The sequence below is a fragment of the Scyliorhinus canicula genome, chromosome 6 (genome assembly GCF_902713615.1).
Source record: "Scyliorhinus canicula chromosome 6, sScyCan1.1, whole genome shotgun sequence".
Classification (NCBI taxonomy): domain Eukaryota; kingdom Metazoa; phylum Chordata; class Chondrichthyes; order Carcharhiniformes; family Scyliorhinidae; genus Scyliorhinus; species Scyliorhinus canicula.
This window is the reverse complement of record NC_052151.1, coordinates 219,024,923-219,051,598: the sequence shown is the minus strand read 5'-3', so window position 1 is coordinate 219,051,598 and position 26,676 is coordinate 219,024,923. Positions and strand designations below refer to the sequence as shown.

General features: G+C 51.2%; 1 protein-coding gene across 1 annotated transcript; it reads right to left on the bottom strand.

Moving 5' to 3' along the window:
* On the bottom strand, window positions 1-26,225 carry LOC119967881 (beta-1,3-galactosyltransferase 5-like). Its single transcript, XM_038800968.1, has 2 exons — window positions 26,204-26,225; window positions 1-1,898 (listed from the first exon to the last, which is right to left on the bottom strand). The coding sequence occupies exon 2, from the start codon at window positions 1,884-1,886 to the stop codon at window positions 933-935; it is 954 nt and encodes a 317-aa protein (XP_038656896.1). The 5' UTR covers window positions 1,887-1,898; window positions 26,204-26,225; the 3' UTR covers window positions 1-932.
* Window positions 26,226-26,676: the final 451 nt, after the last annotated feature.

Genomic DNA, 26,676 nt, shown 5'->3' with positions numbered 1-26,676 from the left:
TTTTAAAGACACAATCAGTTTAACGCATGTTTTAATATGGCTTTTTTAGCTGCTATTTTGTTTTAGCTCCAGGGTAAAGTGCTTTGAAAAGTTCATACTGGACCCCTGCCAGACATTTTCAAGATTTACTTGTTGCGAAACAATCTTAGCTGCTTGTGCAAAGCTGTGCAAATACGTTTTAATCCATGCTTGGGCCACGACACCAGAAGACGCTGGAGCAGAAGGAAGCCATTCGGCCCAGCGAGTCTGCTCCGCCATTCAATGAGATCACTTCGTAGCATCCGTAGAATCGCCGCAGTGCAGAAGGAGACCATTCGGCCCATTGCTTCTGGGGCTAGCCATCAGATGGAGCATCCAACCTAGGCCCTAGTTCCCCCGCCCTCTCCCTGTCACCCCACCGAACCTTTGGGAAGCAGGGGGCAATTTAGCCAACCTGCACGTCTTTGGTCTGTGGGAGGAAACCGGAGCACCCGGAGGAAACCCGCGGAGACACGGGGAGAAAGTACAGATTCCGCACAGACAGGCACCCAAGGTCGGAATTGAACCCGGGCCCCTGTGACACCAGAGCAGTTTTGCAAAGAATTTATCAGTACTCCCTGACCACCTTGAAGCTAATGTTCTCCACTGGCCCAACGGCCGTCCACCAATTCAACCCACTGACCAATCAGAAAAGAGGAACATGCAAAGCCAGATTATAGAGGTGAAGGAAACGCTGGGCATTGAGTTGCAATAAACTGAACATGTTGCCCGATATCACATTAACATTTGAAAGCACCCATAGAGGTAGAGGTAGTAAGTATAATGAGTATTTTGCCCACACAGCATCAGCACCGATGATGGGGGCTTACAAGGTTGTAAGGATGTTGAAGAGCACAGGGATTAGGGGAAGTGATGGGGTCAGCGTGAAGCCTCCCCCAGATAGCCTCCCTCCTTCACACATCTCCAGGGCAGTGCTTATCTGCTGTATCTTCCATTGCTTTCCAGTAGATCAGCAGCTCGGAGGGATTCACCTGGTGCACGGTGATGAGTTTGCGAAACTTGCAAACAGAAAACGGCACCTTCCAATTGAAGAACTTCTCCTCCGAGTGGATTTCCACTGGATCAATCTTCAACTCCGCCAAGCACAGCCCGATGTAGACGTCCTCCAGTTTAAAGTAGGGGACGATCCTGGAAATGTTCCAGACTCGATTGGCAACATCGGCCGACATCACGTACCCAGTGCCGGAGCAGAATGGTGGATATTTTTCCTGAGGGTATTCCTGCTCACTGATGTACCATTTACTGGAATTGTTCCTATCAGGCCCAAAATTTCTCATGACGAATCCGGTGAAGATGTCCTTGTGATTCATTCGCAACAAGAGCTCGGTCAGATAATCCACGTTCACAAACATGTCGGAATCGGTTTTCATCACGAAGGATACGGACGGACAGAATCGGTTCACCCATTCCAGGCCCATCAGCACCTTGAGGGTCAGGTTGTAATAACTGTCAGTGAAATTTTTCTGGATGATGTCCTTGTGCAGTGAACTCTCTTTCTGCAGCTGTTCCTGATGCTCTCGGCTGTACCCCAGCAAGAAGTAGGTCACCACCCTCTGGCCGTGGGCGGTCCTCACTCTCCCCCACGTCTGGCGAACGGCCGAGCGAGCTACTAACTGGTCCTGGGCACTGGTGACCAGGAGGACCAGGAATGGGGGCCGGGTCTGACAGCTGCTATTCGGCAACATGAGGAAGGAGTGGTCACTTAACTTTGCAACATGCAAATAGACAGCCCTGTACTGGCTTAAATATCCAAGTATAATTAATGTTAGTAATGAGGGAACTAAAAACAAAATAAATTTGTTTTTTCGAAGCAATTTGAAACAACTTGCAGCAAGAAATCTCTTCATTCTCCAAGTCACCTGTAACATAAAATAAATAAAACAAGTTGATTTTAGTGGAGTCCAGAAAATTCAAAGGGACAAATTCAGTTTAAGATTCTTTGGTCAATTGGGAACAGAGGAATACAAGGCTATTCAGCCCATTTAACCTACTGTACAGGGACAGCAGGAGACCATTCAGCCCATTGAACCTCTTGTACAGGAACAGCAGGGGCCATTCAGACCATTGAACCTCTTACTGGTTCAATTCAGCCCCTCAAGGCTGTTACACAGGAACAAGAGGAGTCCATTCAGCCCCTTGAGCCTTACACAGGGACAGGAGAAGGCTATTCAGCCCCTCAAGGCTGTTACACAGGAACAGGAGGCCCCGTTCAGCCCCTTCTCCAGCCTGTTACACAGGAACAGGAGGAGGCCCCATTCAGCCCCTTCTCCAGCCTGTTACACAGGAACAGGAGGAGGCCCCATTCAGCCCCTTCTCCAGCCTGTTACACAGGAACAGGAGGAGGCTCCATTCAGCCCCTTCTCCAGCCTGTTACACAGGAACAGGCGGAGGCCCCATTCAGCGCCTTCTCCAGCCTGTTACACAGGAACAGGAGGCAGCCCCATTCAGCCCCTTCTCCAGCCTGTTACACAGGAACAGGAGGAGGCCCCATTCAGCCCCTTCTCCAGCCTGTTACACAGGAACAGGAGGAGGCCCCATTCAGCCCCTTCTCCAGCCTGTTACACAGGAACAGGAGGAGGCCCCATTCAGCCCCTTCTCCAGCCTGTTACATAGGAACAGGTGGGGGCCCCATTCAGTCCCTTCTCCAGCCTGTTACACAGGAACAGGAGGCCCCATTCAGCCCCTTCTCCAGCCTGTTACACAGGAACAGGAGGAGGCCCCATTCAGCCCCTTCTCCAGCCTGTTACACAGGAAGAAGAGGAGGCCCCATTCAGCCCCTTCTCCAGCTTGTTACACAGGAACAGGAGGAGGCCCCATTCAGCCCCTTCTCCAGCCTGTTACACAGGAACAGGAGGAAGCCCCATTCAGCCCCTTCTCCAGCCTGTTACACAGGAACAGGAGGCCCCATTCAACCCCTTCTCCAGCCTGTTACACAGGAACAGGAGGCCCCATTCAGCCCCTTCTCCAGCCTGTTACACAGGAACAGGAGGCCCCATTGAGCCCCTTCTCCAGCCTGTTACACAGGAACAGGAGGCCCCATTCAGTCCCTTCTCCAGCCTGTTACACAGAAAGAGGAGGCCCCATTCAGCCCCTTCTCCAGCCTGTTACACAGGAACAGGAGGCCCCATTCAGTCCCTTCTCCAGCCTGTTACACAGGAACAGGAGGCCCCATTCAGCCCCTTCTCCAGACTGTTACACAGGCACAGGAGGCCCCATTCAGCCCCTTTTCCAGCCTGTTACACAGGAACAGGAGGGGGCCCCATTCAGTCCCTTCTACAGCCTGTCACACAGGAACAGGAGGAGGCTCCATTCAGCCCCTTCTCCAGCCGGTTGCACAGGAACAGGAGGCCCCATTCAGCCCCTTCTCCAGCCTGTTACACAGGAACAGGAGGAGGCCCCATTCAGCCCCTTCTCCAGCCTGTTACACAGGAACAGGAGGCCCCATTCAGCCCCTTCTCCACCCTATTACACAGGAACAGGAGGCCCCATTCAGCTCCTTCCCCAGCCTCTTACACAGGAACAGGAGGAGCCCCATTCAGCCCCTTCTCCAGCCTGTTACACAGGAACAGGAGGAGGCCCATTCAGCCCCTTCTCCAGCCCGTTACACAGGAACAGGAGGAGACTCCATTCAGCCCCTTCTCCAGCCTGTTACACAGGAACAGGAGGCCCCATTCTGCCCCTTCTCCAGCCTATTACACAGGAACAGGAGGCCCCATTCAGCCCCTTCTCCAGCCTGTTACACAGGAACAGGAGGAGGTCATTCAGCCCCTTCTCCAGCCTGTTACACAGGAACAGGAGGAGGCCCAATTCAGCCCATTCTCCAGCCTGTTACACAGGAACAGGAGGCCCCATTCAGCCCCTTCTCCAGCTCGTTACACAGGAACAGGAGGCCCATTCAGCACTTCCAGCCTGTTACACAGGAACAGGAGGGGGCCCCATTCAGCCCATTCTCCAGCCTGTTATCCAGGAACAGGAGGCCCCATTCAGCCCCTTCTCCAGCCCGTTACACAGGAACAGGATGAGGCCCCATTCAGCCCCTCCAACCTATTACGCAGTAACAGGAGGAGGCCCCATTCAGCCCCTTCTCCAGCCTGTTACACAGGAACAGGAGGCCCATTCAGCACCTCCAGCCTGTTACACAGGAACAGGAAGAGCCCCATTCTGCCCCTTTTCCAGCCTGTTACACAGGAACAGGAGGCCCCATTCAGTCCCTTCTCCAGCCTGTTGCACAGGAACAGGAGGCCCCATTCAGCCCCTTCTCCAGCCTGTTACACAGGAACAGGAGGGGGCCCCATTCAGCCCCTTCCCCAGCCTGTTACACAGGAACAGGAGGAGGCCCCATTCAGCCCCTTCTCCAGCCTGTTGCACAGGAACATGAGGAGGCCCCATTCAGCCCCGCCGCCTCATTGGGAAAGCTCATACTCAGGATTTTGAAGTGAATCTCTGTGTGTCTCTGTTGCTGCTACTGTTTCCAGTGTTGAGCTGCACGGAGGAAGGAGAGAATGTGAGAGAGAGGAGGAGAGCTGGAGCAGATATGTTGCTGGAAATGGCAGACCCGGGTCAGATTCATGCCAAGGATGGAAGGCCTACTTGGCGCTGTTTTGGTAAAGATTGTACCCCGCCACCTGCAGCTCGGGGTGAATTGATGATGGTCTGCTGCTGCTCCTGGAAGCTCCAGGGCTTGGCCCCTTGGACTCGATTTGGGATTTTGGTCCCTTTTTCCTGATTTTTTTGTCTGTTTTGGAGAGTCTGTCTGGGGTTTTCCCCTCGACGTTGCCACGTCACCAGGTGGACTGTTTCTATAGGTCGATGAATTGTTTTGATGTTGACAGACTATATACATGCTGGGAGGGAACAGATTGGCTTTTAGCCGCTGGCCTGTCCCCATGGCTCATTGTTTTGAGCTGCATTGGGGCCCCTCTTTGGGAGATGGGGGGGTGGGTATTTTCTACTCTCTCTCTCATACTGTGCCCTATGTTGACCTACCCCTTTGCGCTTTGTGACAATTTTTGATATGTAACATGCCGAATTGTTAATAAACCAAAATATTGCACAGCAAAAAGAGGAGGCCTTAACTCCGAACACCCCATCCCATCTCCGATCTGTCAATCCCCGATCCGGACCCTTCAAGTGTCCCGCCAGCCTCACCAGCCTTTGAGGGACAGAGTTCCAGACTTTCAACTCCTCTTTGTTTGAAGAAGTACATCCTAATTGGCCGGGTTCTCATTTAAAGATTCTGCCCCTCACTTACATGTCGCCTTCATCAGAAATGGTTAATTTCTATCGTCATGGGCAACATCATCATTTTACATGCATGTGGTTCAGGCTCGAAGGGCCGAATGGCCTGCTCCTGTGTCTATTTTTGACGTTTAATTCAACATGAAATGGAATCCAGAAGGTTTCTATAACTGCTTTAATAGTAAAGGAGGGGGGGGGGGAGGGGGAGTGGGGCTTATTCTGGTTCCATGGGCCAGGGTTTAGAGAACCCCAAAGTGTATCATGGTGTTCACCTGACCCACAACTTTGAATAGATTGTGGTATGGGGAGCACACGGCCCACTCTGGAGTCTGTCATCGCTCTCTTTGTGGAGTCTTCCATCGCTCTCTCTCTGGTCTTTCATCGCTCTCTCTGTGGAGTCTTTCGTCGCTCTCTCTGTGGAGTCTTTCATCGCTCTCTCTGTGGAGTCTTTCATCGCTCTCTCTGTGGAGTCTTTCATCGCTCTCTCTGTGGAGTCTGCCATTGCTCTCTCTGTGGAGTCTGCCATTGCTCTCTCTGTGGAGTCTGCCATTGCTCTCTCTGTGGAGTCTTTCATCGCTCTCTCTGTGGAGTCTTTCATCGCTCTCTCTGTGGAGTCTGCCATTGGTCTCTCTGTGGAGCCAAGCAGCATCCTCGCTGTAGAGTCGATCTGTGCTCTCTCAACGGAGTCGTTCTGTGCTCTCTGTGTGGCGTGGTCTTCTTCTCGGGTATTGCTGTCATCCAATGTATCGATGATCTACCATGGCACCTTGGTATTGGATTCATCTACCATGAGAAGTGTTGAGCGTTTCAACCGTGTTGCTGTTGCAATGATCATCAATTCCGAATAACCCATCCATGTCTGAGCGGTCGTCTTCAATGAAAAAAATCATCTGTTTGTTTCGATTTTGTCATTGTTCTTTCTATGTTCAATGAAGTAATCATCTTCTGAATAGTATTCTTCCCTGTGCTCTCAGCTTTGGGTGGGGGAAACTGCTTGTGCCAGGGTGCTGCGAAGGTTATTTTTAACCTTTGGTGTAAGTTCGGGCATTGTTCTGTCTTTTGATGGAAGAAAATTTGGTTCTGCAGCTTTAAATGTCTTTTTGTTCATTTTCGTGCATTTCCCTTTTAAGTGGGCGTGCTCCGGGTCCTCTGACGTCACGCCACTCGTGATGTCATGCGTAGGAATCGACTGTGCATGCGCAATTCGAGTTTCCTTTACTGTGCGCTTCTTTTCGCAACTGCGCATGTGCGGCTTCGCGAGTGTATTTTGCCGTTTTCCTTTTTTTTGAGAAGTGCGCATGTGCGTACTGGCCAGAACGCTCTCGCTCAAAATGGCTGCCAATAAAAAAGCGCTGTTGCATCGAGTGAGATCCTGCCTCTGCCTCGTGGTGAGTGTTCGCGCCATTTTTACCGATTTTGCTTTCTCAATACTGATTCTGTGTTTGTAAAGACTCACAGTATTGATTCTGTTTTTGTTCATAAGCAAGGCATTTTTGTATTGCAGTTTCCAGAGTTCAGTACTTATCGTGTGAAAGTTCTTCCTTCAAATTTTTGTCAGATAGTCCAGAAATTCATTGAGCCATTATCATAATGTCTCTGAAATCAGCGTAATCACAGCCTTGTGGTATTAACTTGAGATTTGTGATAAAAATCAGTGATGGACCCTCCATTTCTCTGGCATTTATGACAAGGGTTAAACCTTTCCAGCATCTCTCCAGACTGACTGTGTTCATAAATTTTTTTTAGTATTACTTCTATTTTGGTGTTGTCTTCACCTTCTAAGTAATTAAAGCAATTATAGATTTCTCTAGCTTCATGCCCTCCTATTGAGAGCAATAGTGCTATTTTTGTTGGGTCAGAGACCATGCTTAAATCATTAGCTGCAATAAATATAACTTAAATTACTGGTTGTTTCCAGCTGCCCTAGAGGTCCAATCAGTCCCATAGTTAGTCATCGAGGATCCATTTGCTGCAAAGTCTTCCACAGTCGAATATCCAGTCTGAGTTTTCTTCACTTTTTGTCTAACCTAATCTAACTGGTTTTGTTGAAGCCAACATGCCTGGTACCATGTTTTGTTACCTGTGTGGTTGGTAACATGTGCTACTCAATCCTTGGCTAATGAAGAGGTCTTCTGAATCTCAATGAAGAAGACTCAAACTCATCCAGTAGTAACAAAAGGTTTATTGAGTAACTACAACAATATTTACATGAGTTATTTACTTTAACTTTGATACTAGTGATAAGGTTAACAAGATCTAACTACAGTAACTATACGTAACTCCACTCGCCATCTGAACTACTCTGCTATTGCCCTGGTCACAGTGCACCCCCGAGAGAGAGAGAGAGACAATGTGGCTGCCTTTTATACCCCTGTTGGTCCGGCCCTCTAGTGGTCATGTGGTGCTACTGATTACACATTAACCCCTTATGTGCATGCACATATAGAGATAACTACAGGGTTCTGGTAAAGCTGAGCTGATGGACTGGTCAAGGCTCATTACTATAGGTTTTTGTTTCATAGAATTTACAGTGCAGAAGGAGGCCATTCGGCCCATCGAGTCTGCACCGGCTCTTGGAAAGAGCACCCTACCCAAGGTCAACAACCCTACCCTATCCCCATAACCCAGTAACCCCACCCAACGCTAAGGGCAATTTTGGACACTAAGGGCAATTTATCACGGCCAATCCACCTAACCTGCACATCTTTGGACTGTGGGAGGAAACCGGAGCACCCGGAGGAAACCCACGCACACACGGGGAGGATGTGCAGACTCCGCACAGACGGTGACCCAAGCCAGAATCGAACCTGGGACCCTGGAGCTGTGAAGCCACTGTGCTATCCACAATGCTACCGTGCTGCCCTCCCTTTAACCTGGACCGTACGTAACCTTTTGCTGGCGTACACTCTCAAAGAAATTTTGCGGGTCTGCGGTGGGCTCGAATGGATCAATTTTAGCGCTGGCGTCTCTCAGTTGGGTGATGGATAATGGGGTAGTGTAAATGCAATCGGGCTCCTCCAGATCCGATGATTCCCGCTGTGTGGGGACCGGATTCACGGGAGTGTGTGCTGCCTGTGCTGTCGGTGGTGTGGGTTCATTCCTTTTCGGGGCCTGGGGGGGGCTCTATTGTGATTTTCTGTGTCCTCCATACATCTCTGGGCGGTTTCATTTAGTTCTTATCTTCGTTATCTAAATTTTGTCCAAAGGTATATCTAAATCCATTCTGCAGTGAAAGCAGTGACTGTATCTTCTCTATTTGTTGTCTACACTTCGCGTGGTCTACTGTGCTCTGTCTTTCTTCTGTAGCGGAGCTATGGCGCGCTCGTAAAGCTGCCTTTAAATCCACGCATTGACTCGTTAACTGTGCTACCTGCTGTTCTGTCTCTTCTCGTACCAGGACTGTGGGCTGTGTATCTTGGTCGGCTTTATCGTACTGGGTCTGAAAGCTGCTAAGGTGAACTAAACAAGATTGGTGTGCCCGTTTGACATCAGCCATCTCTTCATCTTTAGCTGCCAACTGATCCCGGAGTTGCTCAATTATCTTTTTGCTTTCACTACTGTTTCCCTCATTCTTCTCTTCTTTCTCAACCAGCTGCCTGCAGAGCGTCTTCACGACCGCCTCTGTGCCTCGCAACTGTGCCAAACAGGACACTACTGCCATCGGCCTTCGCTGCAGTTTTCTTCTGCACCTCGGTTAGGTTGTCCCAACAGGTTTGTCCTCGGCTTCCTGGACCTGACTCTTCATTTGAACAGAAATTGGACCCAGGAAATTGGACCAATTTCCCCTTTAAATACCTCCTCAACTCTTCTTCCCATATGGGGCACTGCCCTGCTCTGTTGGTCGCTGTGACCTCGGGTTCCTGTGGGTTCATTAAACGTTCCATCGCTTTTACGGCCATTACTTCTAATATCTCTTTCTGAATTTATTTTTTCTCTCTTTACCGACCGTTAATTTGGGACAGTGGGATAAGGCGGTGATTTGAACTGCGGGGTACGGCCTGAGCTATTTTCCGGTTCACAATTCCCTCGGTAGTTTTGACACAATCTAACGAGTTTATCTGATATCCATGTTAGTACGCATGCAGGTTAGTACACACGTCCGAAATTCAGTGATTTGGTCGATATGGGCTTGCACTTGTGGTTCTTTCTCTTGCATGCAATTGGATTTCAAAGTTTGTGGGTTCTCTCGGAGTGACAAAATCACTTCTAATTCGAGTCCTGTCAGAGTCGCCAATAATGTTGCCAATTAATAATGATGCTCTTTCGAGTCACCAGTTATCAAATGATACCATCGCAAGGCTTTACAGGATATCGATCAAAGACCCACACAACCAGTTAGTCAGATCAAGTTCAAAGATGGTTTATTTACACACAAGGATTACTTCGACACGCAACACAAAACACTACACCTAACAACTATAATAACCTGTACTTAACTTCAGGGCAACCGGTTCTATGCAGATGGATAAGGCCTTTGTCCGGATCTTGCGTGGCTGGGTGGAAGAAGTGGCTCTGTTTCTGCTGGGCTCATCCGTCTGGCAGCGATCGTTGGTCTTGAACTTGTCTGTCTGGTCGTTATGCTGCACTTGGGTTGGCATAGGCCGGATCCAAGAGAGACTGAGCACATGGCTGTGTCTCTTCTTATCCCTCGGGGATTTTGCGCTATTTGGGGCGGTCCTTAACTTGGACCCAATAATTCGACAGGCTTCGATCACTGCCTTCCATTTTGGCCAATAAAGGGGCGGGTGCCTTGATGGCTGGGCATGTCCTTAGCGGTCATTAACCTTGGCTGTTTGGGCTCCCTGAGCAAAGGGAGTGGCGCTGATTAGTCTGTATCTGTATCGGTTATGTGAGTACAGTTCTTTTGTTCTGGGGAAATGGGCCATTAGAAAGCAAACGAGCGGGGGTTTCGATCGCGTCCAGCTATCTGGGTTGCAAATACACACACACAAGCTCTGAGCCTGTCTGAGTCCTGGGTTGGCCATAATTCCCATGGTCCTTTGCAGGTGGCCATCTGAGATGGCTACACTTTGTGCAAGCGCTCTGTTGTAGCTTTGTGTTTATGCCGATATTCTGTAGCATTGAGGTGCTTGTGTGATCGGCACAGCGCCTATTACTTGTCAGTTCATGGCTAATGTGATCTGTTCAGCTGTTTGTTTGTGTCTATTTTGCAAGATTTTGTTGGCCGTGTAATAAACAAACCATTCTCAAGTGGCTGCAGGTTGTGTCTGCCGTGCGCTCCTGCTTGTGGCTGCAAAATGCCTGAAGGCTGAGTGTTTGTTTGCTGCTGCCTCTTCTGCTTCTGCGGCCTGGAGTAAGGAAAGGGAGGGACTGATATGAAGCTACTGCCAAGGGGAAGGATGGTGACCCGATTCAGCTGATCAACTTGTTGAAGGCATGAAGAACTGCTCTTCCAGCTTGTTTTGTACTGCTGACTGTTTCAATGCTTAACGTCTGGAAGTCCGTATGTTTGCTTCCTGCCGCCCCTTTCAGTTCTATGTCCTGGACCTGCTGCATGTACTGGAGGAGGGGAAAGGTGGCGGGTGGCCCCATTCATCTGAGCAATTTGCTGCAGGTAATGAGGAGCTGCTTTTGCAGATTGTTGGTGACGTTATTGCATTGCTGGCTGTTCAATTTTTAATGTCTGGAGACTGTGTGATTGTCTGCTGCCGCCTCTTCTGCTTGTGTGGCCTGTAGTGCCTGGAAAAGGAGCAAGTAAGTGGGCCCCTCCCAGCGCTGGAGAGGGGGAAGGGATGGCGGGCCAATCGACTACACTGTACTGTTGATTGTTTACTGTTTAATGCCTGGCAGCCGTGTGTTTATCTGCTGCAGCCCCTTTTGCTCCTGTGGTCTAGAGTCTGGAACCAACTGCCTGTACTGGAGTGGGGGGGGGGGGGGGAAGGGGCGCTCTCTAACTCTTCCACCATGCTCTGCATCAGTGTGACTTTCCGGTGTGTTGTTACGCTATCCGCCGAACGATTTGTCACCGATTCGAGTCTGCTGCTGGGAGCTGTGGGATGGGAGGGAGTGGTGGGTTGATTGGAATGCGGCTTACTTCATTCTACCTTTGTCTCTTTAATGTTTAACATGCATTCTACTTTCCTTCCATAAAGACACCGTTGTGGCTTTGTGTATGTGGCACAGTGCCTTTTCCTTGTTGGTTAATGGGGACTGTTAAATAGACAAATAACAGGAGGTTTTAGTTTGGACAGTCACCATGATCAGTGCAGGCTCAGAGGGCCGAAGGGCCTGTTCCTGTGCTGTACTGTTCGTTGTATCTTTATATCCCAATCGGACTGTGAAGCCTGGACCCTCAACCCTGTCGGCGTCAACTTGACAGGGGCAGCAGCCAACAATCAAACACCCACGAGTTAGGCTTCAGCACGGGGCCTACCCCCATGGCCAGAGGGTGAGGGTGTGGATCAGGGAGGGAACCTGAGCCTGGTCCTAGTTAGGTTCCTGGCAGGGATCCGGGATCTGGGATCCGGGGTCTGGTGTCCGGGGCAGTACGGAGACTGGTGACCGATGTGGAGATCGGATATAATGAGGCCCGTGTGAGCAGGGCAGGGTCTCCTCGCACAACAGGCCCATCGGAGGACACCCTGAGAGAAGGTGGGGAACGTAAGGTTGGGGTCGGCTTGGGAGACTCGATGACCCCGGGGTAGAAACGGGAAACGAGAGTCGGTCTCTCACCCTCACCCTCTCCCTCACACATATCACAATATGGATGGTATTGTGGACCCTCCCTCAGCTCCCCTTAGACCACCCTGAGGACCCAGCCACCCATCAGGCCAGAGAGGGAGGCCAGCCGGAGCCCAAGGCCGCTCGAGGAGATATCGGACAACATGTGACTCAGGAGGCTCCGCCTCAATGAAGGGAGGGTGTGGCACCTGTTCCATGTTCTCGCGGACTTGGCACCACATGGAGGAGGAGGACGCCCGATCCCGGTGGACGTCAAGGTCCCCGCAGCCCTGAACTTTTACCCTTGGGGCTCGTTTCCGGGGCTTGAGTGGGGTCTTGAGCGGCATTTCCCGGCCTACAGCCCACAAGTGGGTCCGTGAAGTGACGTCAATATACTGGGCAGGAGGGTGACGGTAACCCGCTGGGAGGTGGGCGCTGGAGCTCCTCAATCTGAGCCATAGTCTGACTCCTGTCTGTCTACTGACAGGGAGCTCACCCCCTTCACCTGCACCGTGAGGCTTGGCGGGGGGGGGGGGGGGGGGGAGATCTGGGACCACTGTGCCCGTGAGGCTGGGGCTGGGGAGGAGCAGAGGGCACCAGGGGATGGGGGAGGGGGGGTGCCAGGCACTACGGAGCGTGGAACAACGTGACAGAGGCTTCACGTGTCCCGGGTGTAGCGTGTTTTAATAGTGAGCAATCGAAAACTGACTGCCCATCGCCACCGACCAGTACGCCCCGGCCAGTACGCCACTACTCCGCAGTGCCGGGCAATGTCCGCCTGGGACTGGGACATGCTCCACAGCGACCCCGTCCTTCGCCAGTACCGTTGCTGCTTTGTCCTCACTCAGGGAGTCTCTCTCTCTCTCTCTCTGGTGAGGCCACACTTTGCAGTAATTTCCTGCTGGCCAGCTGAACTCACCCGCTGGACAGGCCGTCTGCAGATCGGGCTGCCACTTTGGCCAGCTGCCCATCTTCCGAACCCACCCCCCCTCACTTTATTGACGACCCCCCCCCCCCTCCCTCCCACCAACCTTGGGAAGGCTCCTGGGCCCCCCTAACACACACTCCCCCACAACCTCCCCCCCCTCCAAGTGGCAAGGCCCCCACTGGCCCGACCCCTGGCACTGCCAACCTGGCACGCAGAGGGGAGATAAAAGAACATTTTAAAAAGATGATATCCTTGGATTTATCAATAGATTAGGGTACGAAGGCAAGGCAATATTGAGTATTAACGCTGCATAAACCTCACCTGCAGACTTGTGTCAATGCCGACACCACAGTTTTGGAATCTTGTCAATGCGTTGGAGGGGCTGCAGTCAGGAAGAAACAGAATGGGTGAGATTCTCCGCTTCCCCCAGCCACGTGTGTCTCACGCCTTTCGCTGGTGGCAGGATTGTCTCCTCCCGCAGCTTGCCAATGGGAATCCCATTGAAGCCACGCCCACACCGCCGGGAAACCCGAAGGCAGGGATGTGCTGCGGGAAGGAACTGAGAAATGAAACGAAATGAATGAAAATTAAAATCGTTTATTGTCACGAGTAGGCTTCAAATGAAGTCACTGTGAAAAGCCCCTAGTCGCACATTCCGGCACCTGTTTGGGGAGGCTGGTACGGGAATCGAACCGTGCTGCTGGCCTGCCTTGGACTGCTTTAAAAGCCAGCGATTTAGCCGAGTGAGCTAAACCAGCCCCTAAATGATTCACCTGAACCCTGGACCCTCAGATTAAAAGTCTGATGCTCTACCGACTGAACTATCCGGGCCCTCGATAGCCGGAGAATTCCAATCCAAATGTCTCTCATCCTGGGGTTGATTCCACTCTCTGATTGGTCAAGTAGGTCATGTGACCCTTACTCTGCTGTGTTGCCCTTAAAGGGACAATCGGCACATAACGTCCCCTTTAAGTCCTTCATCCAATCAATAACTAATTCACTCCCCACTAAACATTCAAGAAACGTTACGTATGTGAGTTGGAGGATGAGGATTTGAGGCCTAAATTCTCCCAGGTAATGGTCATTTTGAGCAGGTTTGGTAATTCCTGCTGGATGTATGGATTCAATTTGAACCCGTATTGACACACTTTAATTGTTTTGGCGCCTGGGGAGTTTCTCACTGGAATATCTCTTGGAGAGCACGATTCAGCGACCCCATTTGCGACCATTGCCCGCGAGCCCCAAATCGAGCTCCGCGCCCGGTACAGCTCCGATCACAAGTCACCTGACTCGCTCTCCCCGAACCGATCGGGATTGCGCCCTCGCTGGCCGAGATCCAGGTCAGTATATACGTTCGGCAGATTCACCCGGGACCCAGGATTTACCGCCGACGCCTGTCACCAGGGCGCTGTTTCGTGCTGGTCCATGCAAACGTGGACCAGGCATGATGGCACCTCAGGGGGGGCCATGGAAGACCCCGCGGGGTGGTCAGAGATAGGGCAGGGTGGCATCCTGGCACTGCCAAACTGGCCTCTGTGCGCTGCCACCCAGCTACATAGGATTCCCTGATGGCACTGCTCGGATGGCAGGGCCAGGTACCAGCTTGCCTGTGCCAGGGATCGAGCCTGGAGGCGGGGTGCTTTGCCCAGAAGAGGTTTGGGGAGGGGGGGGGGGGGCTCGAGGAGCCCAGACGTTGGCTGGTGGGAGGGTCCGGACGCCATGGCGGGGGGCACTGAGCGGCTTAGAAAGATCGATGCTGCCTTTGAAAGGGGCGTCCCGATCAGCGAGTCGCCTTCCCGCGTGTGAAGGCGTTCCTCGCCAAGGCCAAAATAACCGGCAAAGTGCCATTGAATAGCCGGAGCTGAGAGAGAAGCACCCCGCTGAGCATGCGATAAAGTCCGCAGACTCGCACCCAATACTTCAGATCAACAATCAATAAAGAACATTACAACACAGGAACAGGCCCTTCGGCCCTCCAAGCCTGTACTGGTCATGATATCACCCTTGGCCCAAACCCTCAGCACTTCCTTGTGCCGTACCCCTCTATACCTGTCCTATCCATGGATTTGTCAAGATGCTTTTTGAACGCCGTTAATGTATCTGCTTCCACAACCTCCCCTGGCAACGTGTTCCAGGCACTCACCACCCTCTGCGTAAATAACCTGCCTCACACATCTCCTCTAAACCTTGCCCCACGGACCTTAAACCTCTGCCCCCTGGTGACCCCTCCACCCTGGGAAAGAGTGCCTGCCCATCCACTCTCTCCATGCCCCTCATAATCTTGTAAACCTCAACCTCCGTCTTTCTAATGAAAACAGTCCGAGTCTATTCAGCCTCTCCTCATAGCTAACATCCTCCAGACCAGGCAACATCCTGGTAAACCTCCTCTGCCCCCTCTCCAAAGCTTCCAAATCCTTCTGGTAGTGTGGTGACCAGAATTGTGCGCAATATTCCAAGTGCGGCCTTCCCAAGATTCCATAGAACTGCAGCATGACTTGCCAGTTTTTATACTCAATGCCCCGTCCAATGAAGGCAAGCATTCCGTCTGCTTTCTTGACTACCTTGTCCACTTGTGTTTTGCCACTTTCCAAGACCTGTGGACCTGCACGCCCAGCTCGCTCTGACTTTCTATTTCCTAAGAGTTTTGCAATTTACGGTATATTTCCCCCCTATGTTAGACCTACCAAAATGCATTGCCTCACCTTTGTCTGGATTAACCTCCATTTGCCATTTCTCTGCCCAAGTCTCCAACCAATCTATGCCCTCTGACAATCCTCAACACTATCTGCCACTCCACCAACCTTGGTGTCATTTGCGAACGTACTATTCAGACCGGCTACATTTTCCTCCAAATCGTTTATGGACACTACAGACAACAGAGCCCCCAGCACCGATCCCTGTGGAACACCACTAGTCACAACCTTCCATTCAGAAAAACACCCTTACTGCTACCCTCTACCTTCTGTGACCCAGCCAGTTATATATATCCATATTGCCACCTCACCTCTGACCCTGTGTGACCTCACCTTTTGTACCAGTCTGCCATGAGGCACCTTGTCAAAGGCTTTACTGAAGTCCATGTAAACAGCATCCACCGCCCTTCCCTCATCAATCATCTTAGTCATCTCCTCAAAACTCAGTCATGTTAGTGAGGCACGTCTTCCCCTTCACCAAACCATGCTGTCTATCGCTAATGAGTCCATTTGTTTTCAAGTCGTTATAAATCCTGTCGCTGAGAATTCTCCCCGATAATTGACCTACTTTTAAAACAACCCAATACCTTCTCCTTTTTGATGTCAACATGACCCAGACTGTCCACACACCCTCCCAAGAATCATCTTCCACCAAGTCCTTGGGCGGATGCTCCGCTGCCCGACGCTGAAATCGGGAATGGAGAATGGCTTCCGACGGCGGAATTGGGGCAGGCTATTGACGCCGGGTCGTGATGCTCCGCAACTTACAAATTAGCGTCACCGTGATGGGCCCTGCACGCAGTCGCAGTGCGGTCGGTATGTCATCAACCGGCCCACCCGCAGTGCTATCCTTCCGATGGGCCGAGTTCCCAACTGCGCGGGCCGCGTGTGGCATCAGCGGTCACCAGCGGCGGGCGAGAGGGGGCACGTAGACAATGTCCAGGGCCACCACGCTCGGCCGGGATCTTTGCTGCTGGCCGGGGCCATCTGCAAGGGCTGGGGGTGGGGGTGGGGGGTGGTGGGGAGTGGCCAGGAGGTGGGCTCTGTGGTCGTGGTGGGTGGTGCTGGCCTGCGCCATCTTTTCTAGCACAGCCGGTGCGTGTGTGTGGGGAGCGCCGGCGTGTGCGGCTGCAGCTTGTCAGCCCTGCGCATGCGCAGCTCGAGACACGGCGAATCTTCGAGCATTTCCCGCGCATCCCGCAGGTGCTTCAGGCGAGGCCGGTGCTAGCCCCTCACCGATAGCAGAATCGGCCAGGGTTTCACGCGATTTTCCCATCGTGGAACAATATGGATTCCTCCATTGGAGCTTTGCCTCAGGAACGGAGAACCCAGCCCCTTTTCTATGCTGAACACTGATGCAAGGTACTCATTAAGTAGCTCGTCCATTTCCTCTGGCTCAAACGCACAGACTCCCCCCCACTGCCCTTTATCTGGCCACCCTCTTGCTTTGGGATTCTCCTTAATCCGACTTGCCGAGGACGTTTCATGGCCCCTCCTAATTTCCCGCACCTTGCTACTTTCTTTCAGGCTCCCTAGGAATTCCGGTGGCCCTCGCAAGCGGAGAGGCCGCATTAAGAAGAGGCCCCTGCCAGCGGACATTAGTTTTGGCGCTTTTGGAGGGCGGAGGGGGGGGGGGGGGTTCCATTTTATTCTCTCTCCGACTTGTTTCGGCCTTTCGGGCCCAATGGACAGGCGCCAAACCAAATCGCTTTAAAACTGGTGAAGAATCCTGTCAGGAGTGTCGGGAATGTCGGACAGCCGGAGCGCAGACGTCGAGCCTGGAGTGTGCGGCAGTTGGAGTGGCAGTGCAGGGGGGCCTAACACAAGGCAGTATAGGTGGAAGGCCCGAATCTGGGCGGTACCTAAATCTGAGGCAGAGAGGGACATTTGAAATTGCCGCTTGAAAATGCTCCAATTAACATCAATTTTACCAGAAGTCCGGAACTGTTTCAGAGTCTGCAGTTTCTCCTCGAGGTCTGGACTTGTCTGGATGAGTTTGATGTAACAGGTCTGGAAGCAATCTTGCTGTCAAAGTCTGAGCACGGGCCTATCTGGGTCTATCTAGAGTCTATCTAATTTTAGCCAAATTACTTCAGTAATTACCTGGCGCCGTGAAATGTCCCCTGATAGCCAAAAGTCGTGGGGCGTGATTCTCCGCCCCCCCCCCCCCCAACGCCGGGTGGGAGAATAGCGGGAGGGCCTCCCGACATTTTTCACGCCCTCCCGCTATTTCCCCCCCCCCCCGCCCCCACGCCACGAATCGCCGCTCACCGTTTTTTACGGTGAGCGTCGATTCTCCGAGGCCGATGGGCCGAGCGGCCGGGCCTTCACGCCCGTTTCAACACGGCAGCAAACACACCTGCTGTTTGGGGCATCTGGGGGCCCGATTGGCACGGCAGTACCACGGCCGTGCCAAGGGGGGCATAGGCCAGCGATCGGTCCCCACCGATCGCGGGCCCTGCGTCCGTAACGGACGCACTCTTTTCCCTCCACCGATCTAGCTGCTACGTCTTGCGGGGCAGCTGAGGGAAAAGACGCCAACTGCGCATGCGCGGGTTGGCGTTGTCCAATCTGCGCATGCGCGGCCGACATCATCGGCCGCGTCAGCCGGCGTGACTCTTGACGTGCGGCCTTGATGACCGTCGTCAAGGCCGCGCCGCTGTGACGCACGGGGCAGCGCTCCTAGCCCCGCCTGGGGGGGGGGGGGGGAGAATTGGCCCCGGAAGTGGGCGTGAAGTTTGCCGTGGGTCACGGCCTGTCCCACGGCAGCCTTTACAATTCTCCGCATTTGCGGAGAATCTCGACCGAAGTGTTTACAAAGAACATCAAGCTATGTATTTAAAACAAAGCTAGTTTATTTTACACAACTTTAAATGGTTTGTACACTCTACTGAGTAATAGCTAACAACAAAACAGTATTAAATCTAGGTTACAGTAATCTATTGTGTCTCTCTAATACAACCAACACTATCTCAACCTCGCACTATCCTTCCCCATAAGCTGCTCCCAGAATGCTTAGAGACGCAGCCTTTTATACGACTACTCAGTGATGCCATCTAGTGTTGATATACATGAACATCAACTTGTTAACCCTTTACTCTCCTTTAGATTATACATATTATTACAGGTGGGAGGGGAGGAAAGGCAGGGGCCCCCGCACCAGCTAACTTAAGTCGGATAGTAGGACGGGGGGGGGGGGGGTGGGGGGGCTAATGGAAATGGGAGGAGTGGACCCTTGGAGGTTCTTGCACCCGGGGGAACGGGAGTATTCTTTCTTCTCTTCCGTTCATAAGGCCAACTCGCTGGTGGATTTTTTTTGAGGTGGGAAAGTCGCTGTTGACCGGGGTCAAGGGGTCGGAATATTTGTCAATCGCCATATCAGACCATGCGCCACACTGGGTTGCTATGGTGTTGGAGAAGGGAATAGTGCAGAGACAGGGGGTGGGGATTGGATGCCGGGCTGTCGGGGGACTGAGGGTTTTGTGTTACGATTGGAAAGGTGATTGAGGAATGCGTGCGGGTTAATTGTACGGGTGAGGTCTCGCAGGCGGTGGTACGGGAAGCTCTGAAGGCGGTGGTGAGGAGGGAGGTGAGATCGGTTAAGGCAAAGGTGGATAAGGAGGAGAGGGTGGAATGGCAAAGGTTAATAGACGAGATGTTGGAAGTGGACAGGAGGTGTGTAGAGGACGTGGATCCAACACTATTGGAAAGGAGGAAGGAGTTGCAGGCGGGTTTTGACAGGCTGGCCACAAGGAAGGCGGTGTGCCAATTGAGGGGGGCAAGGGGAACGGTCGACCAGCGTGGAGAGAAGGTGGGACGCATGCTGGTCAACTTTGGAGTGAGGCAGCGGCGAGGGAAATTGTTTAGGTGCGGGATAGGGCAGGGAAGTTGGTGATGGCTCCAGATCAGATTAATAGGGTGTTTGAGGAGTTTTATGAGAGATTGTAGGTCGGAGCTGATGTGTTGGGTACTCTGGATCTGTGGAGACTGCATTTACCTTAGCAGTAACATAGACAGGCTACCAACAGTTGTAGAAATACAACTCTATTTTATTTTACTATGAGCTGTTAAACATACTTGCACTGTGGGTCGACACTATGTTTGATTGGCTGAAGACCTATGGCTAACCTGACCAGCCTCTCCTGCTAGCACATGGTAGAGGTTCGTGCTACTGACTGCGGGCTCTGGCTGTCTCAGGGGCTGCATCCCGAATGGGCGGGGAAACTAGCGCCCTCTGGCTTCATCGTGACCGTGCCCTGACTGGTGATTGGCTGCTGTGTTGATTGGTCATTCACTGTGTCAGTTAGCGCCTGTCTCTGCACCATCAGATACTGATGTGTATGTTACGGCAGGAGCCACCTGGGGAGGATCGGGAGATTCCTGGATGGGGTTGGGGGAGGGAGACAGGGGCCATAGTGGAGGGGGGGCGATAGCAGAGCAGGAGATAAAAGGTGCGATTGGAAGGATGCGGGCGGGGAAGGTAGCAGGGAGAGATGGATTTCTCGTGGACTATTAAAAGAAATTTGAAGATAAGTTGGCGCCGCTGATGACGGGGATGTTTGGGGAGGCGATAGGTAAGCGGGTGCTGCCACAGACTTCGGGGCAGGCATCAATCTCCCTGTTGCTCAAGAACGATAAGAATCCGACAGAATGTGGGTCCAAAAGGCCCATATCACGTTTAAATGTGGACGTGAAGGTGTTGGTGGGCCGGTTGGAGGAATGCCTCCCGATGGTAATAGGGGAAGATCAGACGGGGTCTGTGAAGGGGAGGCAGCTCTGTTTGAACATTAGGAGGGTATTGAAAGTGGTTATGCCGCCGGTGGAGGGGAGGGAGACAGAGGTGGTTATGGCATTGGACACCGGGAAGGCGTTTGACCGAGTGGAGTGGGGGTATTTGATGGCCGTTCTGGAACGGTTTGGGATTGGGCCACGCTTTGTAGATCGGGTACAGGGAGCCGAGGGCCAGTGACCGCACGAATAAAGTGAATTTGGGTTATTTGCTCTGCACCGTGGGACCAGGTAGGGATGTCCTATGTCCCACCCCTGTAGTTCGTGCGTGCGAGTGAGCCGTTGGCCATCACGTTAAGTTTGGAGGTGTGGAAAGGGATAGTGCAGGGTTGTGGAGGGGGGGGGGGCGGGTACGGTAGAGCACAGGGTATCTTTGTATGTGGACGACTTGCTGCCGTACGTATCAGAACCGAGTGTGCCGATGGGGGGCACATTGGAGCTGGATCGAGTGCGTGGGTCTTCTTCAGGCTACAAGCTACATTTAGATAAAAGTGACTATTTTGAGGTGTCTCGGCCAGGGATGGGGATTGCTACCATTCCGTAGGGCGGGTTAGAGGGGGGGGGTCTCACAGTGGGTTAGATTGGAGGAGAGCCTGTGCAGTGCCACTCCCAATGGGAAATACACAGGGAGTCCGGTAGTAGCAGCGACGTTGAAGATCTGGAGGCAATTGCACTTTAGGCTGGGGGCAGGGTCAAGGGGCATGCCAATCCAGCGGAATCACAGATTTGAGCCAGGGAAGTGGGGTGGGAGTTTTCGGAGATGGGAGGAGAAGGGAGTCAGGGCACGAAAGGATTTGTTTCGAGAGGGCCGGTTTGCGGGATTGAAGGAGCTGAGGGCGAAATATGGATAGGGGGGGCAGAGGTAAATGGTTAGGTAGACGCATGTCCGAGATTTCGCTGAGAAGGTGATGCGGAGCTTTACGGTGGCTCCGGCCTCCACAATGTTGGAGGAGGTGCTGACATAAGAACATAAGAACTGGGAGCAGGAGTCGGCCATCTGGCCCCTCGAGCCTGCTCCGCCATTCAATTAGATCATGGCTGATCTTTTGTGGACTCAGCTCCACTTTCCGGCCCGAACACCATAACCCTTAATCCCTTTATTCTTCAAAAAACTATCTATCTTTACCTTAAAAACATTTAATGAAGGAGCCTCAGCTTCACTGGGCAAGGAATTCCATAGATTCACAACCCTTTGGGTGAAGAAGTTCCTCCTAAACTCAGTCCTAAATCTACTTCCCCTTATTTTGAGGCTATGCCCCCTAGTTCTGCTTTCACCCGCCAGTGGAAACAACCTGCCCGCATCTATCCTATCTATTCCCTTCATAATTTTATATGTTTCTATAAGATCCCCCCCAACCCCCATCCTTCTAAATTCTAACGAGTACAGTCCCAGTCTACTCAACCTCTCCTCGTATTCTAACCCCTTCAGCTCTGGGATTAACCTAGTGAATCTCCTCTGCACACCCTCCAGCGCCAGTACGTCCTTTCTCAAGTAAGGAGACCAAAACTGAACACAATACTCCAGGTGTGGCCTCACTAATACCTTATACAATTGCAACATAACCTCCCTAGTCTTAAACTCCATCCCTCTAGCAATGAAGGACAAAATTCCATTTGCCTTCTTAATAACCTGTTGCACCTGTAAACCAACTTTCTGTGACTCATGCACGATCACACCCAGGTCTCACTGCACAGCAGCATGCTTTAATATTTTATCATTTAAATAATAATCCCGTTTGCTGTTGTTCCTACCAAAATGGATAACCTCACATTTGTCAACATTGTATTCCATCTGCCAGACCCGAGCCCATTCACTTAACCTATCCAAATCAATATATGGATATATGGATAAAACTCTGCAGACTTCCAGTATCCTCTGCACTTTTCGCTTTACCACTCATCTTAGTGTCATCTGCAAACTTGGACACATTGCCCTTGGTCCCCAACTCCAAATCATCTATGTAAATTGTGAACACTTGTGGGCCCAACACTGATCCCTGAGGGACACCACTAGCGACTGATTGCCAACCAGAGAAACACCCATTAATCCCCACTCTTTGCTTTCTATTAATTAACCAATCCTCTATCCATGCTACTACTTTACCCTTAATGCCATGCATCTTTATCTTATGCAGCAACCTTTTGTGTGACACCTTGTCAAAGGCTTTCTGGAAATCCAGATATACCACATCCATAGGCTCCCCGTTATCTACTGCACTGGTAATGTCCTCAAAAAATTCCACTAAATTAGTTAGGCACGACCTGCCCTTTATGAACCCATGCTGCGTCTGCCCAATGGGACAATTTCTATCCAGATGCCTCGCAATTTCTTCCTTGATGATAGAGGGGGGGGGGGGGGGGGGTGGGGGGGGGGGGGGTGGGGGGGGGGGGGGGGGCTGCAAACCACGTTCATGTGTTTTGTTCCTGTCCAAAGCTGGAAGAGTTTTGGAGGGAAGTTTTCAGGGTAATTTCGAAGGTGGTGCATGTGAGGCTTGAGCCGGGTCCTCTGGAGGCCATATTGGATCGGCCGGGGTTGATAGCAGATGCGGAGGCAGATATTTTAGCCTTTGAACATAGAACATAGAACATAGAATGATACAGCGCAGTACAGGCCCTTCGGCCCTCGATGTTGCACCGACATGGATAAAAACTAAAGGCCACCTAACCTACACTATGCCCTTATCATCCATATGCTTATCCAATAAACTTTTAAATGCCCTCAATGTTGGCGAGTTCACTACTGTTGCAGGTAGGGCATTCCACGGCCTCACCACTCTTTGCGTAAAAAACCCACCTCTGACCTTTGTCCTATATCTATTACCCCTCAATTTAAGGCTATGTCCCCTCGTGCTAGCCACCTCCATCCGCGGGAGAAGGCTCTCACTGTCCACCCTATCTAACCCTCTGATCATTTTGTATGCCTCTATTAAGTCACCTCTTAACCTTCTTCTCTCTAACGAAAACAACCTCAAGTCCATCAGCCTTTCCTCATAAGATTTTCCCTCCATACCAGGCAACATCCTGGTAAATCTCCTCTGCACCCGTTCCAAAGCTTCCACGTCCTTCCTATAATGAGGCGACCAGAACTGTACGCAATACTCCAAATGCGGCCGTACCAGAGTTTTGTACAGCTGCAACATGACCTCATGGCTCCGGAACTCAATCCCTCTACCAATAAAGGCCATCACACCATAGGCCTTCTTCACAACCCTATCAACCTGGGTGGCAACTTTCAGGGATCTATGTACATGGACACCGAGATCCCTCTGCTCATCCACACTACCAAAAATTTTACCATTATCCAAATATTCCGCATTCCTGTTATTCTTTCCAAAGTGAATCACCTCACACTACTCCACATTCGCTGATCGCCCGATGGCTGGCAGGGGAAGGGATCTGCTGGAGTTTTTACACTCGAGAAGGTGAAGTTTGAGTTGAGGGGAAGGACGGAAGGGTTGTAAAATTCATGGGCTTTGTTTATTATGCACTTTCCAGAATTGGATGGCATTGAATATTAGCGGGGGTGGGGGGGAGGGGGCGGGGGGGTGGTGGTGCGGGCGGCTGGGAGGAGGGGGGGGGGCGGGTACTATGTGTGTTGTTGGTGACTATGAATGGATGGATGGTGGATTCCTGAATCCTTTTCTTTGATGCTTGTGTTTCCAATGTTGAGGGTTGTTTGGGGGTTGGTGGGAGGGAGGGATTGTCGGCCAGGGGATCGACATTATACTTGTTACCGCCGATTGTTTGTTGGTGAACGGAAATTTCAATGAAAATGTGAAAACCGAGGAGAATAAAAATATTTGTCAAAGCAAAAATCGAAGGCTCCCTAAACTTCCCAAACTCATCCTTCGTTCTCTCAGGCACATGGCTTTCCTGAATCCTAATCAACAGTCACAGGAAAGACACCCACATCTCCGATATTGAGTTACCCTCCAACAGCCGCACCCAATCCAAATTCTTCAATTCCTCTCTAACGTTACCATAATTTGTTATTCCCCAGGTTCGCACCTTAACCCACATTCCGATCCAAAAGTACCCGCAAAACGTACCGAATTGTGGTCACTACCCCCAAAATGTCTCCCGACTCAAACCTCAACCACCTGTCCAGGCTAATTCCCCAATACCAGGTCCAGTACTGCCCCTTCCCGAGTTACATAGAATTTACAGTGCAGAAGGAGGCCATTCGGCCCATCGAGTCTGCACCGGCTCTTGGAAAGAGCACCCTACCCAACGTCAACACCTCCACCCTATCCCCATAACCCAGTAACCCCACCCAACACTAAGGGCAATTTTGGACACTAAGGGGCAATTTAGCATGGCCAATCTACCTAACCCGCACATCTTTGGACTGTGGGAGGAAACCGGAGCACCCGGAGGAAACCCACGCACACACGGGGAGGATGTGCAGACTCCGCACAGACAGTGACCCAAGCCGGGAATCGAACCTGGGACCCTGGAGCTGTGAAGCAATTATGCTAACCACCATGCTACCGTGCTGGTCTATCTACATATTGCATCAGGCAGCCTTCCTGGTTACACCTTACAAACTCTGCCCCCATCCAAGCCCCTCACACTAAGTGAGTCCCGGTCAGGATAGGGGAAGTTAATCTTCAGATCTGCCGAGTGTGTCCATGATTAAATTATTACTGACCCTTCACTCATGGGAAACATTCTCTCTGTATTTTTGCCATTCCCAACACCTCCATCAAATCTTCTTTTAAATAGAATTCACATTAACTGAAGTCCCTCATTCCTGGCATCATGCTGGTCAATCTCATGTCCACTCTGTCCAAAGCCTTGACCTCTCTCCCTCAAGCCTGGGTCCCAGAGTGGGACAGAGTGCTCCAGCTGGGAGCTATCCAGTATTTTATAAAGGTTCAGCATAACATGTTCGTCTTTGCACTCAATTATAACGTTAATAAAACCACATTTTAAAAATACAGACTCCTCGACTTGTCCTCCCACCTTCAAGAATGAGCGCACACTCCCCTGGGTCTCTCTCTGTCCCCAGCACCGCTTTTAAAATTGTACCAGTTAGTTCCCGTTGACTTTTCTCATTCCACTGAAATCGATCGCTTTACATTTCTCTGTATTAAAGTTAATCTGCCAGCTGCCTGCCCATTTCACCATCCTGTCCGTGTCCTTCCCAAGTCCGTCCTCACTTAATTTCTGAATTCTGTGTAAACTACAAACTTTAAACTGTCTGTCCCGTAAATCCAAGCCAGTGATATAAATCAAACAGAACTTCTGTCTAATACTCACACTGTGAGAGATTTTCACTGCAACATCATTTAAAAACAGAGACACAAACAGGAGTTGGGTGTCTCCCGTCTCGAAGTTATATTGCACCCAAATTGTTTCATTTCCTGGAGCCATTGCCAAGTCCCACAGAATTTGACCTCTGTCTCTTTTATTTGAACTCCCGGGTGATGTCCTGCTATTTAAAACTTGACCTTCCTCCCAGGTTTATCAATGAGGAAAAGTCATGGAGACTCTTGAGTATTGAGGAGGGGGAAACAGGAGTAGATTGCTGATTAAACTATCTGACAAAGGCACGATACTGTGGGTGCTGAAAATCTGAGCTAAGAATGGAAAATACTGAAAATACTCAGCAGATCTGGCAGCATCTGTGGGGAAAGAAACGGAATGGATGGTTCGGATCGACAATCTTTCTTCAGGACTGCCGTGTATTTCCATCATTAAAAAAAGCAAAGTCGTGCTCTACATCCTGAATTCAATCATGAAGAAATACATTTTGCCCCGGGGCTGGAGTGATATTTTAACACCGTCATTACCTTCCCTCTGTACCCAGCAAATCTGAACACGTTTAACTCACCACACTTTCTACAACATTTCGCTCTGACATACCTGACCAAGTCTTCAGCAGCCTGTCTCTGAATTACTTTGACCGAGTCTCTGTAGAGGAAGCAAAAGCTCTATATTGGGTGGCTTCATCCTGATTGGTCACTGTGGATCATACCTGTAACTACCTACAGGCTCTGGAGTGTTTACAATGAAGATGCAAATAACCTCACCCACCCCATCAACTCATTCACCACACGGAACGTCCCACTCACATCGGTTTTCTGTGCATTATTTCAATGCTTGGTCTACGCTTGAAAAACAACATGCCAACCTTCACCTCAAATGCCACACCCTTCTTTATACAAATGCAGGCAGCTCACCCGTTGTTTACATGATCAAATCATTGGGCCTGTACCAATGCTGTGAAAAATTCGAATCATTGACTCCCCCCCACCCCCCCACACCCTCTGTGACTCACCTCCCTGCGAGTGCTTTTGCAATTCC